This window comes from Podarcis vaucheri, assembly GCF_965113315.1.
Source record: "Podarcis vaucheri genome assembly, chromosome: 14".
Classification (NCBI taxonomy): Eukaryota; Metazoa; Chordata; class Lepidosauria; order Squamata; family Lacertidae; genus Podarcis; species Podarcis vaucheri.
The window spans coordinates 20,739,465-20,757,102 of NC_138752.1; the positions used below are offsets into that span (position 1 = coordinate 20,739,465).

At 43.9% G+C, this 17,638-nt stretch overlaps 1 protein-coding gene across 1 annotated transcript in view; it reads right to left on the bottom strand.

The window, feature by feature from the left end:
* Positions 1–9,463: 9,463 nt before the first annotated feature.
* The window catches only part of AGBL1 (AGBL carboxypeptidase 1), a 410,764-nt gene continuing 402,589 nt past the window's right edge, over positions 9,464–17,638 (bottom strand). Inside the window, exon 23 of the mRNA XM_082198360.1 lies at positions 9,464–10,257. Within this exon, the coding sequence (XP_082054486.1) occupies positions 10,131–10,257 (127 nt within the window). The 3' untranslated portion in view covers positions 9,464–10,130. The remainder of the gene's footprint in view (positions 10,258–17,638) is intronic.

A 17,638-nucleotide genomic window follows, 5' to 3' on the forward strand; every position in this document is an offset into this window, starting at 1 on the left:
TTCTTCAGCCTTCTGCTCACGATGGGAGGCTGAGTGGCTCCAGGAAGGTCACATAAAGGCAGGGTGACTACCAGGACTGACACGGGGCCTAGCGCAGCCCCAGGAAGACCACCCAAGGCCTGACACCAACCAGGAGCAACACTAGCTCTCGTGTGACCCCCAGCAGCCTGCTGCAGGCCACCCAATGCCTGCTTCCTGTTCTGGGGCACAGTGCCTTCTGAGCACTGTGCCCAAAAAACCCCATAACCTAAAAATAAAAAACCCAAACCTAGACATTTAATAAAAAAATCTACCTTGATGGGGGTGCTGCCCCCCCCAACTGGATGTGTCCAGGAAATCCCAGACTTATGGCAACCCTAGATTAAATCACCATAAACTCAGGGTGAGCACACATAGCTCAGTTTATGCTTTGCATGTGAGATGACCCAAGTATAGAGTACCGAATCAGGTTGGTCTTCTAAAAAAAGCATATTGAACCAATTCCTCTTCCATTCCTAACTCCTACCAAACTGGCAGCAACCCCATTGCTTCATATCAAACACTCTAGGAGAGAGAGAGAGCTCTGTTTACCCAGAAGGAATCTTCTAACTCTCCGTCTCATCATGCCCATCATGATTTATTCAAACATGGTTGGGGAACCAGTTTTTGCTGGGAAGGCAAAGTATGGCAGGTAATCAGCCCTACCCATGATTCCATCTTCTGATATCACAAGAACTCCATGTGACCCATTTTTGCCCATCAGCTGATCAGCAGTGGCTGCAAACCCTTTCTGGTCCAACCACATCTTTACCTGTAAGGAAGATGTGAGTGGCTTGTTGGAAACTGCATCATGGTGCAAAATGGAGACTTCTACCAGGCCTAATTAGACTTGCAGCCTGGAGGTTCCCCACCTGCCTTAATCCTCTGTTTCTTCACATGCACACTGCAGCATCACTGAGATGGTTGGAGGAGATGATGTCAGCTTCCCCAAGCTCTGATAGGTTTCCCATTCCAAACTATATCAAGAAACTCTCTTCCGGTAATTAGCTATCACAAAGAGACATTCTTCTATCTAATAATTTATATCATCAGACATTTAAAGATCAGAGGTTTCTACACAGGCACACTTTCATCTCCCAATCTGGCAAACAAAGGCATTATCACACTTCAGTGGCATATTCAGTGGCCCATTCTAGCTAGGCAAAGGCACTTGGCAGGGCTAATGAAATTTGTGTCCTGGGGAGAGTCTTGGGAACCAGATAGTGAGTTGGGGGGGGGGGGCTGGAGCTGAGTTTTCTCCACACATGGACACCCACACACCAGGTTTCTTGTGACATCCATGAAGGGTGGTCACCCACTGGTCAACAACTTCCATTTCCCCTTCCCTTTCACTACATTGCCTGCCAAAGTAGAGACCTTTCCCCGTGTATTTATTAGTATTATTTTTAAAAAAACTCAGCTTGATAAGAGATTGGCAAGGGGAAGCTGACTTTTAAAAAATTATACTTCGCTATTAAGCCAAAGCACAAAAACCATCTCACGGACAGTTAACATAGTCAATATACACCGTTAAATTGATGAGCGACCTATATATATTTTAAAAATGGAATGGCTCGGCAGCCCTTTTGCACATCAGAATAATTTACCCCTTCTCCTGCCCCTTTCATCTGAAATGCTGAAAGCATCAATTTGCACCCGTGAAATGAGGAATAGCCTTGTGCGCCAGGTGGGGAGAATTGAGCAGTGAAGGAAAGAGAGGAGCCTGGCTTGGGGACACATATACTTCCCGAACAACTCTTGTGTCGGCAGTTTTTGGCAGCCAGGTGCTGGGAAGAGGTATGGCAGCACTTCCTTCATTGTCATTTCTAATTAGTCTATGGCTTAAGTGCTCTCTCTCTCTCTCTCTCTCTCTTGCACATGCATGCACACATATCCCTAAGCACATCAACTAGGAAAATATATCCCACTAAAATGAATGGGATCTACAACCAAAATGATAATTTAATATTGGAGCATCAAATGTCTGTTTTCAATTCATGTGGGGCAGCACCTGTTACAGACAGCTGTCAGCATTGCTGGGACAGCAGTGACAGGAAGAGACTGGAGCCCAGGTGCAAAGGACTCAGGATCTGACCCTTGCTCCCAGATATTAGGCAGGTCAAAGGTTTACAGCGGGGAAGAAAGTCTTCAAAAGTTCAGCTTTTTCATTTGGAAACTATGAATGTACTTATACAGAGTCAGCTCATTGATTCATGTAGCTCGGTACTGTCTACATCTGTTTAAACTTGTGTTCCCAGATGTTGTGTGACTACAACCCCCATCATCCTCAGCCAGCTTAGCTAATAGCCAGGGGTGATGGATGTTTTCATCCAGCAACATCTGGGAACAAAAGGTTAAGTAACGCCAATGTAGACAGTACTAAGCTAGATGGATCAATGGCACTGTCTACAATGGTGTTGTTTATCCTTGTGTTCCCAGATGTTGTTGGACTAAAATGTCCATCACTGCTGACTATTGGCTAAGCTGGCTGGGGACAATGGGAGTTATAAATCCAGCAACACCTGGGGACCCAAAGTTGAAGATCATTGGTCTACACTGACTGGTAGTGGCTGTCAAGATTTTCAGGCAGGTGTCTTTTCCAGCCCTACCCGGAGATACTGGTTGGAGGCAGTAATGCTTTTGAATAACAGTAGCAGGAAACCACAAGAAAGGAGAGTGCTCTTTTGCTTGGGTCCTCCTTGGGGGTTTCCTGTAGTTATCTAGATGGTCATAGGATGGTGAACTAGATGGGCCAATGACCCTCTTCAGCAGGCTCTTCTTATGTCCGTTCCTTGCCTGGCAAGTCTGTGCCATGGTCCCAGGACACTGGTTTCAAATCCTCTCTGTCTCTGTCTGTGTCTGTCTGTCTGTCTGCCTCTCTCTCTCTCTCTCCCTCTCTCTCTCTCTCTCTCTCTTAGTGGGGGCTGTTGCTTTCATACCTCATTTCTGGACATCCAGGAAGCATCTGATTGGCTACTGTGAGAAACAGGATGTTGGACTAGATTAGGCTGTTAGTCTGATCTAGCATGGCTCTCCTTATACTATCTGAATTGGGCTAATTTATCAAGCTGCCTCCTGGAACTAAATGAAGCTGATTTCTTTTTTCATCAAGACCCAATAGGGCCAGACCTCCACATAACTGATTTGAATGTCTTTTAATCTTATTCTCTCCCTCTCTCTTTCTTATTGTTAATTATTTGTTTTGAGCTCCAACCTCAGAGAGCTTTTTCTAAAGACAATTTCACCCAAAGCTTAGGAGGGCATCAAAGGAAATGGATTCAAGCTGTGAAAAGGTCACTGGCTGGCACCTAATTAGACTGCCGCAATTTTGCTAATATCTGCAAGAAGGGCGAGGAGAAAATTCAGGATGAAGCAGATTGGAGCGGATGCTGTACATCTTGGGTTTTTGCTGTGGCATATGGACATGATAGAATCAGGCTGACACAGGACCATTTTCAGTAACTGGGAGGGCAGGCAAGAAAGCATTGCCTTGAGCAGAGGGTGTTGTAGTAAGAATCACCTTAGATGTTATCTGACATAGTCAGGAGTATCTCACTGTAGGTTAGGAAGGGCTATAGCTCAGTTGCAGAGTATCTGGCTTTCAGGCAGAAGTCCCTGGTTCAATTCTCGACTCCAGGTAGGATTAAAAGAGGCTGCTGCCTGAAATTCTGGAGAGCTGATGCCAGTAGACAATGCTGAGGTAGATACTTGCTGAAGAGGCTTGCTGACCTCCTGGAAAAACACAAATTCGATCTTCTCCTTTTAGGTAAAGATCGTAAGAGGACCCGGACAGTCGTCAGATTCTGTCTACAGATCTGTAGGCACAGACCATCCCCTGATAAAAATTAGTCCGTCAAGAAAATCCCCATACACGGGTGACTGGACCAATTTCCTATGGTCGCTTTCCCCAAAGATATTATGTGTTTGCGCATTTAGCACATATTTAAACATGTAAGCCATTGCTGTATATTGTTTTAAATGTCTGCTTTGCTTTTGGGCATTCAGTCCCATTATGTGTTTTACAAGCTGGTCTCTGACCATAATAAAAAATTATTATCATCTCCTGGTATGCCCCGCGGAGGACAACGTTTTGGAGGTCCCAAGTTGCAAGGTGGTTAGATTGGTCTCAACTAGGGCCAGGGCCTTTTCAGTACTGGCCCCAACTTGGTGGAATGCTCTGTCACAAGAGACTAGGGCCCTTTGGGACCTGACATCTTTCTGCAGGACCTGCAAGACAGAGCTGTTCCACCTGGCCTTTGGTTTGGACTCAGTCTGACCCTTATGTTTCCCTCCCCTTATGGTTTTGATCTATGGGCTATTATTATAATGAGGCTGCTTTTTAAATTGTATTTCAACCTGTATTTTAAATTGGTTCCTCCCCCCCCCATTATGTTTTTATTGTAATTTTACTGGTTTTAGCCACCCTGAGCCCGGCTCTGGCTGGGGAGGGCAGGTTATAAATAAAATTATTATTATTATTATTATTATTATTATTATTATTATCTAGATGGGTCAATGGTCTGACTCAGTATAAGGCAGATTCCTATCTCTTGAAGATGACACTTCTTCTGGGGATGAAAGTGGGGGAGAATGCAATAGAGTCAGTCTCAAGAATGAGGACTCTGCTTCTAATAAATACCCTTCTCACTAAGAGTGAATGGATGGTAGCTGTCCTACCGCCAACTCTCCTATTAGGGAGAACAAGGAGCCTGCCTTACATGGCAGATGCTTGCAGGTGGGTAGTGTAGCATCAAGGTGTTGTAGGACAAAGCTGTGTGTGCCACATACTCCATTCTCCACCTTCTAATCTAGCCTGCCCCCTTGGGTATGATGGAGGATGCTGGCCCTTCTGGGAAGGGGGTATTCCGTCAGCAACATGACTTATGGGTGGGTGTGCTGATTGGACAGTCCTGTACTAGTGGAGATAATGCAGACAATTCAAAGGTCCTTGCAGGATGCATGCAGCACAACGTGGACTGCCATGACTCCAGGAGGGTAGCATCACACGGTCAGTGTTCCAGGCTGAGGACTTAGGGTGCCCTCTGCGTAACTGCGTAACTTGATGAGAAATTTTGCTCCTTATACTACTCCCTTGTTCACCCATGAACTTGTTCACCCAAGTAGGGATAGACCACAGGCCATGTCTATTTTGCATATGGGTAAGCATATGGTTTTATGGGATCCTGAGTGGAATGGGACCAATTCGAGTTCACCCAGGATTCAGTTTGATTGGGTTGAAGCTGCTCCAGATCACCCCGAGTTGAAACCAGGGTGCCCCAAGGTACCAGATTGGACCCCAACTTAGAGGGGATAGGCTATTCACAGACGTATTCATAGGTCCATTCCACTCTGGTTCTGCATCAATCTTAATTTTTTTAAAAAATATGTGAATGAAAAATTGTATTCCTTTAATCACAAAAAAAGAATCATATACTAGGTTCCTGCAGCTACTGCTACCTTACCTATCACATCAGAAGTGGGATCCAGAGGCACTGATGGCTGTTGTTGCCTCACTTAGTGTTTCAGTTCAGTCTGGGAAGGTACTGGACTGGTAGAGGAGGAGGGAACTTTTTTTTCAGTCTGAGGGCCACATTTCCTTACAGGCAATCTCCCAGGGGCCATATGCCAGAGGTGAATGTGGCCAGAAGCAAAAGTAGGTGGAGTCACTGCTATTCCCCCCCCAAAAAAAAAAGATGCGCCAGAACTCACCATGAACGCCTCCCTCATTCTCTTCAGATTGCAATGGTGTCCACCTGAGAGGTGCTGGAACTCACCCGAGAGGTGCCAGAACTGAGTTCTGCTGAGTTCCAGCTGGAAAAAAGCCCTGGGTGGAGCAATCAATGTTCCTTTCACCTTCATACATCCTTCTACAGTCATACCTCATGTTACATCCGCTTCATGTTATGTTCTTTCAGGTTATGTCCCGTGGTGACCCAGAAGTACCAGAAAGGGTTACTTCTGGGTTTTGCCACTCACGCATGCACAGAAGCACAAAATAACATCACACACATGCGCAGAAGCAGCAAATCACAACCCACGTGTGTGCAGATGTGCCGCTGCAGCTTGTGCTCTTTTCATGCTGTGAATGGGCCTCCTGTTTGCAACCAGAGGTACCACTGGGCTGTATTCCCTCCAGCCCAGCAAACTGCCTTATTGACATTCAAGGGCACATTCCAGCCACGCAAAAGGGGGGTGCAGAGCAGGACCGTCAAAGGGTTTGGCCTGGGGAGAGTTGCAAGGGCTGAGAAAGGTGGGGAACAACTGTGCCTTGTGCAGAGAGGAGACCATCCTAAGATGCTGCTGCTGCTGCTCTTGCCACCACTGTGAGAATGAAGCTGTGCCTGCCAGAATTCCCACCTTCCTCAAATGATGGGAGGAACCAAAGCTCTTTGTCCTGCAGGAAGGGTGGCACCCTGGTTGCTGTGGTGAAAGCTCCTATTCTGGGGGCCAGGAGGGGTGTAGACACCCTCTCGGAATCACAAATGCGAATGGATAAACAAGCTGGGAGTTAATCTCAAATTGTTTTACACTCTGTCTCATTTCAGTCAATGCATTTCCGTTCCTCCGTGCAGAGCCTAGTTCTGCTTAATTACCATGACTCAGGGAGAATGCTAATTGCTGGAGAACCCTGGCAGGAGCCACAACAGAGGTCCTCTCCTGACCTCTAGGGGCCAGATGGGTGATGGAGACGCAGATTACATTCCAAACCAAAGGATGGTGCCTGTACGCCAGTGAGAGAGAGACCAGCTTTTTCTAAGATCCTTTTGGGATGTCACCTCCTGTTAATTTCTCACTTTTAGAGTTACCAGATGCAACAGAAGCCCCCTTGACCTGGGCCAGCAGCTTGATATGGATGACAGTTTTCCATGGCAGGAGCGATAATTATTTCCTCAGCTGATCTGCATGGATCAGTTTAGAAAGGGGGTTTGTGTGTCTTTACATGTGTGAGTAAGTGGGTAAAGAAATGAAAGTGTAGACTGGCCACATCCACTGTTGGTCAGACACACACCATTGGCATGTGGACCCTGGAGGGCTGGCAAAGGGGAATGTGGCCCTCCCCACAAAATGTGATAAACATAAGGGTGTGAGGCCAGTGTAAATGAAACAGGAAAAAATGCCCTCCCCACAAAAAATGAATGGCCAGACAAAGGATAGATGGTTTCAGCTCAATTCTGCTTTTCATGCAGGCTACATTCACACAGCACTTTGTTCAATTTCCTCAACCTTCTCCTAACAGTTACTTTCTGCATTATAGTTGAGCTTTCACATAACACAAAGGCCAACTCAGGGCATTCTTTAGCATATGCGGTGCCGGGGTGCAAAAAACTGCCCCCCATTTTTTGGGGGGAGGGCAGGCCAAAGTTGTTGAGCTTTTTTGGGGGGGCACGCAACTCTCTCCCATGCCCTTGCAGGTGGAAGGAGGAGAGCAATCCCCATAGAGGCTTGGGAGGGAAGCTGCATGCCTCATGTGAGCAGCTTCCCAGCTGGCTGCCTCTGCACCCGCAGCAGAAAAACCTGCGGCGTTCCGACGGACTCTGCTCTGCTTGGCAGCAGCTGTCAGCTGGCCTGGCTCTTCAATCCCCAGACTCCAAATCTCAGCCCCAGACTCTCAGCCTGGCGCCCCTGAGAGCCCGTGCCCAGGTGCCCCACACCCCTAGTGCCTATGGATAAGCTGGCCCTGGGCCAACTTCAGAAAACTATTTAGTGCTCATTTCCATGTCATTTGATTCCAGCAAAGGTGTGTGTGTTACAATTTCAGCCCCCTTTGTCCAGAAAATTGTGGGAGAAAAGTGACTAAATTTGGGGCAGTGTACTGGCATATTGTTCTTTCTTGGGAATCATGGGGGGGAAGGAGTGCGCGGGTGCAGAAAGGGTGGGGTAAGTATTGATGTTGCCCACTGATATTTGCTGTTGTATCACAGCACACCCACAGGTGTGAATGGAATTTAGTGTGGCATGCAGGTATATTGGTCAAAAAGCTACAGTTCCATAACACAAAATGTACTGCGGTGTGAAAGAAACATTAGAAAACAGGGCAGAAGCACTAGCATTATAATCAGGAAAACTAACACAACACTCTCCGCATCTGAATGCACCTGCAGCCTTGCAAAGCGTTATCCTTTAGTCCGCCACAATTTTGAGTGCCTCAGCCTAAATGTAGCCAGGGGAAGAGCTGCATAGAAATGCACACCTACTCCACTGCTTAGCATCTGCCCCACTTCCTTGCTGCTCAAGGAAGCCATCTGACAGTAAAGATAATATAATAAATGACATTTTTACATCCCATTCTATACACCGAGCAGGGCTCGGAGCATTGACTTTGACCCGGGAAACATTAGAAAGGCCAAGAACGGCACAGCCATTGCCTGTGGTACTCTTGTACTGTCACACAACCCCCCCCCCTCTTTATTATTATTTTATTACATTTTAAACATTTTCATGACACAGAGGGGGGAATAAGTCAATCCCATTTACAGCTAACCCCGGAGGAAAAGGAGGAACCATCCTCCATGAATTCTAATGTACCAGTGAGCAGGCTGAGAGGCACTAAGCAACTGATGTTCTCGGGTCGATGTTTTCCTTAGTGCCTTCCTAGTAGGAGGAAGGCTCTCAAATGGTGGAGGTTCAGAACAAGGACTGATGGAACCAGGAGGAGCTGGCACATGGAGAGATAAGGACGTCACCAGGTGGTTCGCTCCTCAAATGGCATTTCCTAGGAATTTTGGGAAGTTGTCTGTCTGCTTTTTGTGTGCTCAGGCACCTCTTGAGAAATCATCACCAAATTTGGCATGTTCTGGAGCCCCGGTGGAGTGGGGGAGTGCCAAAGCAAATGAGTAATGATGAATAAACAAGTAATGATAAATACCGCAGCTTAGTTCCAGCTTCCAGCTCTGCTGGCCCTTTGCCTGACCTCACAGCACCTCTTACATATATCGTCAAAAAAGAGGATGAAACGGACAACTGAATTGCAAACCTTATTTTATACATAAAGCTGCAAATTTATAAATAACTGCTATAATTTAAATAGAGCCAAAAAATACATCTCGTCTAGTGGGGAAGATTGTGACTCCAGGTGGTCCATGTACCTGCCTGATCAGTCTCAACGTTGACGGCAATTTTAATGCTCTTCCTGATCTCCAGTATTGATATTTAAACTGAACTTAGATGAGTCAGTCCTTCAAACAGTCAACATCTTCCAGTGGAGGGCTAGCCCCTGAAAGCGTTTAAAAGAGAGGACTGCTCTCTGTTTAGATGGACTTATGATCACCCTAGCCTGATAAATAAATGCCAAAGCTAACTTAAACAGAAATGTATCTCACCATAGTGGGGGAAAGGATGGACAGGTGAACTGCCTGCTTAGTCTGCTTTCCGGATGCTCCTAGATGTTGATGGGCAACTTCAAGGCCCCTGTTGCTCTCCCTTCTCAGGGTTATTTATGTTTATACTTAACTCTGGTCCACCTTGCTAGACTCCCAGTGGAATTAGAACTGGGTCTGATACTGTTGCCTTTATGCACAGGGATAAGAAAAGGAAGTGGGTCAGTTGAAAATCTTCACCCTTACACTCAAGAAGAGTTCCTCCACCAACTCAGTCAATAAAATTGTATGTGTGTGAGAGAGAAGACAGAAAAACAAACTATTGAGCAGAAAACACTGCAAAAGAAAAGCGCCATCCGTCATGCATCCTCCACTTTTGGCTAACTGGTGCTCACACATTGCTATAGAGATATATCAGTACATTACAAGGAATCTCTCCCTCTTTCTATGGAATCTAGATAATAGTTTCAATAGCAAAAAGAAGAAGAACAGAGAGATCTATTTTGGAAGTGCAAACAGGGCAAGGCATCTGGGATTGGAACTGTCACCACATAAGAAGCAGATGCAAGCTGTGAGCTGCCTGCTCATTGCTTGAGGATTGATGGCTTGGGCCTGCTCTCCAGTCAGCTGAAGACCCCAAGCATTATTGACAGCAATGGGAGAAGCTGGCTGCTTGGGCTGACTCAAGATATAGAAAGTCCTCCATGTGACATGTGTGTGTGTGTCAGTGTCATACATCTTTCCTCTACTGGCTTCTTATTCTTCTTTGACTCCTTCAGCCCTGGAGCGATACTCCTAGATCTCTTTGTCCAGCTCCGAAAAGTCTCCTTCCTGGTCAGAGCAGCTGTCTGTGTTATAATCCACTTCATCCCCAAAGGGAAGTTCATCGTCCGTCTCCAGGTTGCCATTGCTGCTGCTGCTTCTGCCACAAAATTGCAAAGAGAGAGACATAAAGAGAATTGAATGCAGGCAGCAAAACACTTGATAAGGCATCACAGCACATGTTAGTATGTGGGAGGGGACTGATAGAATGGCCAGAAATTGAAAAATTCTCATTTTTCTAATCAGTTCTCCACATTTCTGCATGATTCAATTCTATGATTCTACTATCCTGTTTTAGAAGAAATCTGGTAGCTGCTTTGGCCAAGCATCAGTGTGTTACTGTGGCCTGAACTTCTGGAGAAAGCCCCAATACAGTAGTTCAAGCTGAACATCTTCTCTGTTTTGGATTCAGGTTTCCAATACGTAATTGGGAAAGCTGAGTTTGCTGTGTGTGTGTGTGTGTGTGTGTGTGTGTGTGTAGCTAGGGAGCCCTTGCTCAGCAGGAAAATGAAATAAAACCACATTCAAGCAATGCACACAGATACATAGGAATTGATTGCCCCGCTGCACATTTAACGCCTACTGTCCCATAACCCCCATCTAGTGAGGTCTATGGGAGCCTCAGCAGCAATTTGCAACTTTATGATGTGATAAATAGAAATCCTTTGTTTTGATTTTTAATTTGCATATTTATTGAGAGATGACTTGATCTTAATTAGTTCTGCTTTGTATGTATGTGTGCGCACATATTTGTTTGTTTGCTTGTGTTCTTGAAAGGCTGCTTTGTATGAGTAGGAGCCCCGCGTTCCTGCTGACATAACCAAAAACAAGAGAAAAGACAGACCCATTGGGGCTGTTATTTATTCCTAAGTCAAACACCCCCTCCCCCATCTCTCTCACTCTTCTAGAAAAGGCTCTTTTATGTTAAATGCTGACATAAACATTCAGTTAATGCTATGTACGCTAAGTTCTCAAGCTTCGGTGCTCTTCTGCATTTGAACATCAGAATATCTTGCTCAGCATTGTCTACACGGACCGGTAGTGGCTCTCCATAGTTTTCCTTCCTGCACTACCTAGAGACTCCAGGCATTGAACCTGAGACAGTGTGCAAGGCCGATGCTCTACCATTGAGCTACAGATAGCACTCCCTCTTCTTCTTCTGATGAAGAACTACTTCAGGATGAGCTGCAGCCCCCAGAAACTCAGGAACAGCCCAGAGCAACAGCCATGGAGGAGTCTCGATGAGGTTTCCCTCAGCCAAATTGACGTTACAAATTTCTCACAATCTTCATTGTTTCCTGGTGATATATTATATTGCTGGCAGCTTTCTACAAGTAAGTTGTAATGTTTGTGAACATTCTTTTTTATTCTTTCTTTTTTATTTCAGACAAAACATTAAAATAAACAAACCAATATAAAACAAGCCAAACATTTCAAAGATCACACCGAGAGAAAGAAATACATAAATGAACCTTGTGTGTCCTCGTTACACACTTTGGAAAGAATATATCTATAAATGCCAAACAAACAGCAGACTTACAAAGTTAACAACAATGTCCTTTAAATCTTCGCATCAGTGACATGATGTCAAATTAAAGAAAATGTGGAATATCGAGAAAAAGTTCAGGATAGCATACATCCCCCAAAAGGGGGGTATTATTGGTTCTTCTGGTGAGAAATTGATGAAAGGAAGGAAAGGTGACTGGTTATCATAAAATTTATCTTGTTGAATATCACCTCTGGCTACTCTGCAATGTTGTGTTAGTTTGTCTACAAGTGCCATCTTGCAAACCCTATTGTAGTAAAGGTAAAGGACCCCTGGATGGTTAAGTCCAATCAAAGGCGACTATGGGGTGTGGCGATCATCTTGCTTTTCAGGCTAAGGGAGCCAGTGTTTGTCCACAGACAGCTTTCCGGGTCATGTGACCAGCATGACTAAACCACTTCTGGCATGACGGGACACCATGACACGTACCAGAGCACACGGAAATGCCGTTTACCTTCACACCACAGCGGTACCTACTTGCACTGCTAGGCTGGCAGAAGCTGGGACAAAGCAACGGGAGCTCACCCCATCACATGGATTTGAACCGCTGACCTTCCAGTCTGCAAGCCCAAAAGGCTCACTAATTTAGACCACAGTGCTATCCGCATCCCAAAAACTCTGCTGTACCAGCTCTGTGTAGTTAACAAACGATCTCTTCTCCATAAGAATGCAATCTCCAACCAGACAGGAAATGGATTAGTAACGGCTTAAAAATATGTATCTTTACTTGCTCCTCAGAATAATGATAGCAAGACCAAACTGTGGCCTCTAACCACTGTAATATTCAGAATTTTAATAACTCAGTGTAAAACATCATCCCAAAATCTGGTTATGGCTTGAAACTCCCATCAAAAGTGAATATAAGGTCCATTGGTAGAACACCTCCACCAACCAAGAGAGGAAACCAAGAAACAAATATGACATAAATGCACTGGAGTCGGATTAATTTAAGTGATTGCTTCTTAACAAGTGTAGAAATCAATTTAAAAGAGGGTGGCCACCATATAGCCTTTCAGTTCCTTTCAGATATTTCCCCTATATCTGCTTCCTATATCCAACACAAGTCCCCCTTATTAATGAATAAATTTATGAACATCCCATGACATCATAGCACCTCATCCAATGATTGCTCCTCTCTGCAAAGCATTCATCATCATCAGCCCATCTTTTATTTTATTTTTTTATCATCAGCCCATCTGTATAGATTTCTGGTTCAGAGCTGTGGCAAACACCCTATAAATAAACACTGTTTATTACAGAGAAACAATTAATAGTTGTCTCCAAGATTCTGTTTGTGATGACTATTTCCTTGATAAGCTTCCTTTTTCTGAGTTCACATTTCCTTCTCTTTCTCCATAAAAGTCTAAAGGAAAGGTATAACTTGTTAGGACTTGTACTAATTAGTTTTTCAGGAGTTCCCAAGGTAATTGCAGCTTGCAAGGTTTGTAATTGATTTCGCCAGATTAAAAAAAAAAAAAAAGAAAGATGCCTGATCGAGGCCTGTAGAAATTTATCATGTCAAAGCAAGGAGAAAACAGCTTGTCAGGCTAAATGGAAAGATCATAAGACTAGAGAACCAAAGGGGCTGACTTCTGGACCACAATATATCGATTTCTTTAAAGTATGTTTGACCCACCTCACCTTTTGACTATAAGATCCTTTCATCAGTGGAGGCTGGTGCTCATTGGGACTGGTAGAGCAGAAAGCAGGGAGGCCAACAGCAGGTGGTGCTACAGCCAATGACTGGTAGGGCCAGAACTGATGATACACAGAGCCAACTAATTCTGGTTTTGCTCCCATTCTCTTCCCAGCTAAGTTCTACGAAGGGAACATAAAGACTAAGGACGAGAAGGCTGAGAACTAGTGGCATCTGCCCCCAAGACTAGTTATAAGTAAAGAGTTGGGGGTTGGCTAAGGGCACACTGATTTTGGTGGGACAATGCCCCAGTCACACAAATTGACCCACCTCCACTGCCTGTCACTGCTTCAATAAATAAATAATAAAATAAGAAAAAATATAAGTGAATGATATATTGTACATGCAGTGAATTTGTTAAAAGCTTTGAAAAATCTAATAAAAATTAAGATTATAAAAATAAAACCAGCAGGCTTTGGGGAACTGACTGATTTTAATGAAAGAGCTGTTGGTGTGTTGTTTTTATTGTAGTTATTTGCGTGGCTTTAATAGAATTTATATATGCATACAGGTAACTTGCAACTTAGCCACATTTAACTTGTGTGCATTCAGCTTTATGTGATTGGCAAATTTCCCCAAATATTTTTTTAAAGAGAGCAGGTGTCCAGGAAAAAGGACTTTGGCAATCCCACCTGCCATTGAACCCAATGTGTTTTGGCTACAGGCAATTTGGATTTACACGCAGTCCCCGGAACGTAACCCCACTGTAAGTTGAGAGTTGCCTGTATAGTTGAAATTCTGTCAATGCTTTTTTAAAAAATAAAATAAAATTCCTTTCTCTTTCCTTTCCTTTCCCCTTTCTCTGTTGTTAGCAGTTCTTGTTTTTATCTGTAAGCCACCTTGAATCCCAACAGTGAAAATGGCAGGGAATGAATGAATGAACCTGTAGATTGCAAATCTTACTTAAAAATAATGTTAGCATGAAATGATAAAACCATAAAAAAGAACACAGTTGAACACAGCAAATAGTAAATAATAATATTAATGCCAATACTACTATTAGTAATAATAAATAGGAGGAGAAGCAACAGCCACATAACACAAAGCAAGTTGACCAGATGCAATAGTCTGGGATCATGTTATTCGCAGCAGTATGATGCCATTTTAAACAGTCATGGCTTCTCTCAAAGTATTCTGGGAAGTGTAGTTCAGGGTGCTGAGACTTGGTAGCAAAATCCTATTCCGCCTCACAGAACTACAATTCTCAGAGTGAGGGGCGCCAACTCCTGGAGGCCCTACCCTTTTCGGCTCCCCAAATGTTCAAAATAATTAGGCCCAAGCACTGAGCCAAGAGCAGTGCGGTTTCAGTGGCCAGCTTCTCCTCCTCCTCCTCCTGTTGAACCCATCCGTTCCTTAGAATCAGCATCAGAGGCATTGCTCATTGGCCCACATTTAAAATCAGTTAGAAGGCAATTTCTCCTCCCTTAGTAGAGACATTCCATGGCAGAACCATGGAACAGAACAGCTGGATCGAGCTGTTACAGGGTTCAGTGACAGAAGAGATCACTTTGTGTAGACTAAAGAAGGAAAGGGCAGAACAACCTTTGGGGTGGAGAAATAGGAGGGGGCAGCTAAGAGATTAAGGTGCATCTATTCAGTGGGGGTACAGAGTAGATTTGTTGTCCCAATGTGTGTGTGTGTGTGCGCGCGCGTGCGTGTGCGTGTGTGTATTAGTTAAAAAATAATGCAGAGCTAAAAATTGCAACCAAAAAAGGTTTCTTTCCCCCTGGTAACCATAGCAATGCCACCCTCCTGCATTAATAAAAATGAAAAAGTGGCCCTTGGAGTAATTTAAGTTGTGAACCCCTTTGTAGCAGAGCTACAATCTGGGAGAAGCACATCACTGCATCAGTAAACTAAATAATACTTTCCCTCTAGATACTTTCATGCATTTGAGCTGAAATTTAATTGAAGCATTTTTTTTTCTAAGGGGAAGAACGAGCAGAAATAAAAAAGAAAAAAACAAAGAAGCTTTGGGGATCAGTACAGAGACTTGCCTCCCCCTGTTTTGTGACTGCCTTGCATCTGTTCAAGTCAGTTTGTTTTATTAATGCTCGCTTGGCCTAAAGCAATCGGAGGGATGTTAAAAGATGCAGTGTTAGCACAGTACTGACACAGGGATCCCCCCCTCCCCTGTAAGAAAGAAAATTAACGATTGCACATAAGATTGAACCTGGCCTTTCTTCAGCTCTCCGAACTTCCACATTTTTGGGGTTAAAAAAACCCCCCAACAAACCTAGCACAGCGGAAGGAGAATAAAGCACATAGATGTATCGCTCCATTATATTAGGATGCCTGCAAGAGGGTTCAGAGGGCCAATATTGAAGGAGAGCAAATGATCTGCAGAGACCTTCAAGTTCAAGTCTAAGAAAGGTATAAGATTGCCACTCCCCCCCCCCAGCTTCTGAATTTTTCGGTAGCAAACATTAGGAAACAAGAATTCCGATCTCCTTGCCAAGACAATAACTTGGGGGTAGAGCAGCTGTTTTGTACACTGTGGGTTCCTGGTTCAATTCCCGGCCTCCCCTGTCAAAAAGAATTCAACTAGCAGGTGATTGGGAAGATCTTCTGCTTGATATCCTGGAGAGTTGCTGCTGGTCAGTGTGGACAATGCTGGCTAAACCTTAGATGACGAAATCTGAAAGATCAGGGTTCAATAAACCAGACAGTCATGGAGCTCATTGGATGAGCATAGGCCAATTGCCATCTCCCAGTTCAACCCACCTCACAAGCTTGTTTTGATAACGAAATCTCAAGGGGGGAACCATGGATGGTACCTTGAACTCCTTGGAGGAACGATGGCATACAAATGCAATCAGTAAATGAAATATCTGGTGCTATTTATTAGTGGCAAAAATAGACACTTTGAAGCCACAATCCTATGCACATTTATCTGAGAGCAAGTCCTCAGCTCTGTGGGAGTTACTTTTGAGTAAACATTTATATGATAGTGCTTAAGCACGTGAGCAATCTCCATCCCATCCTGTGTTTATCCCAATCACTGCTGCTTCCGTTCTGCTACAGTTCAGCTTTTGTTAAAATCTATGTTTTCTATCTCATTATCCACTAAGACTGAAATGAACATCATTAATTATGTGATTGATTTCAATGCTTTTCGGTGGAAGGGAAACATTGAAAACACCAAAAATAACATAATTGTTCATATGCTATTTGCAGACTAAAAGAATGATGGCGGTGAATATCGTTCATATTCACTTGTGTGATTTCCATCCCTGACCTTAGATGAATACGCCAATTGTGTCAATTTCAGCTCCCATTTCTGTTTCCAACTCTCCAGCCTCTCTAATTGTGCTGCAAGCGTTACACCTCTATGAATACACCATCCCTGTGTAAATAATCTAGGTTCTGGCCATTTTTATATAGGGTAGCTGGAAAACTGATGTGAGAGATCTTCATCTTACACAGCACCAAAAAATAGGAAGCGCATCACATACACACACCCCCACACACAAAAGACAACTAAAGTGGATACAAATTTGCATGAAAGTTCGATACAAATTTGCATGAAAGTTCTGTATGCTAATTTATATGTATTGGTGCACACTTAGACATGATTAATTGCTAAAATTCAGTCAAAAATGCCTCTTGCTGGACAGAAGGAAGACTGGCCAATGGAGCGTGTGCCTGTTAAATCTGCAGATCAGATAATGATGGGCAAGAAATTGTTCTCTGTTTCCCCTGTTCTCCCTTCTTATGATTTCTCTCTTTGAAGCAGACATTCACACTATTCATTTAAAGCACTATGGCCCTACTTTAAATGGTCTTGGCTTCCCCCAAAGAATTCTGGGAGCTGTAGTTTGTTAAGGATATGGAGAATTGTTAGGAGACCCCTATTCCTCTCACAGAACTACAATTCTCAGAGTGCTTTAACAATCAATCTGTCTTCACATGTTCAAACAGTATGTATCATTTGGATGCCTGAGAAAGGCAGAGTCAGCTCCTGAGAAATGCAGTCGGCCAGTGAACATGATCCAGACCCCACCCTCTCCATACATTCATTCATGTGTATCAGGGAGTATTGTGGTTTTTATTATTATTATTATTTGTTACCATGTTATGTATTATAGTGTTTTTATATTGTAAACCATCCTGTGATCCTTGGATGAAGGATGGTATAGAAGTAGTAGTAGTAGTAGTAGTAGTAGTAGTAGTAGTAGTAGTAGTAGTATCTTTCCCTGAACTTGGTGTGTTGTGTGAAATATGGCTAAATTCTGAACT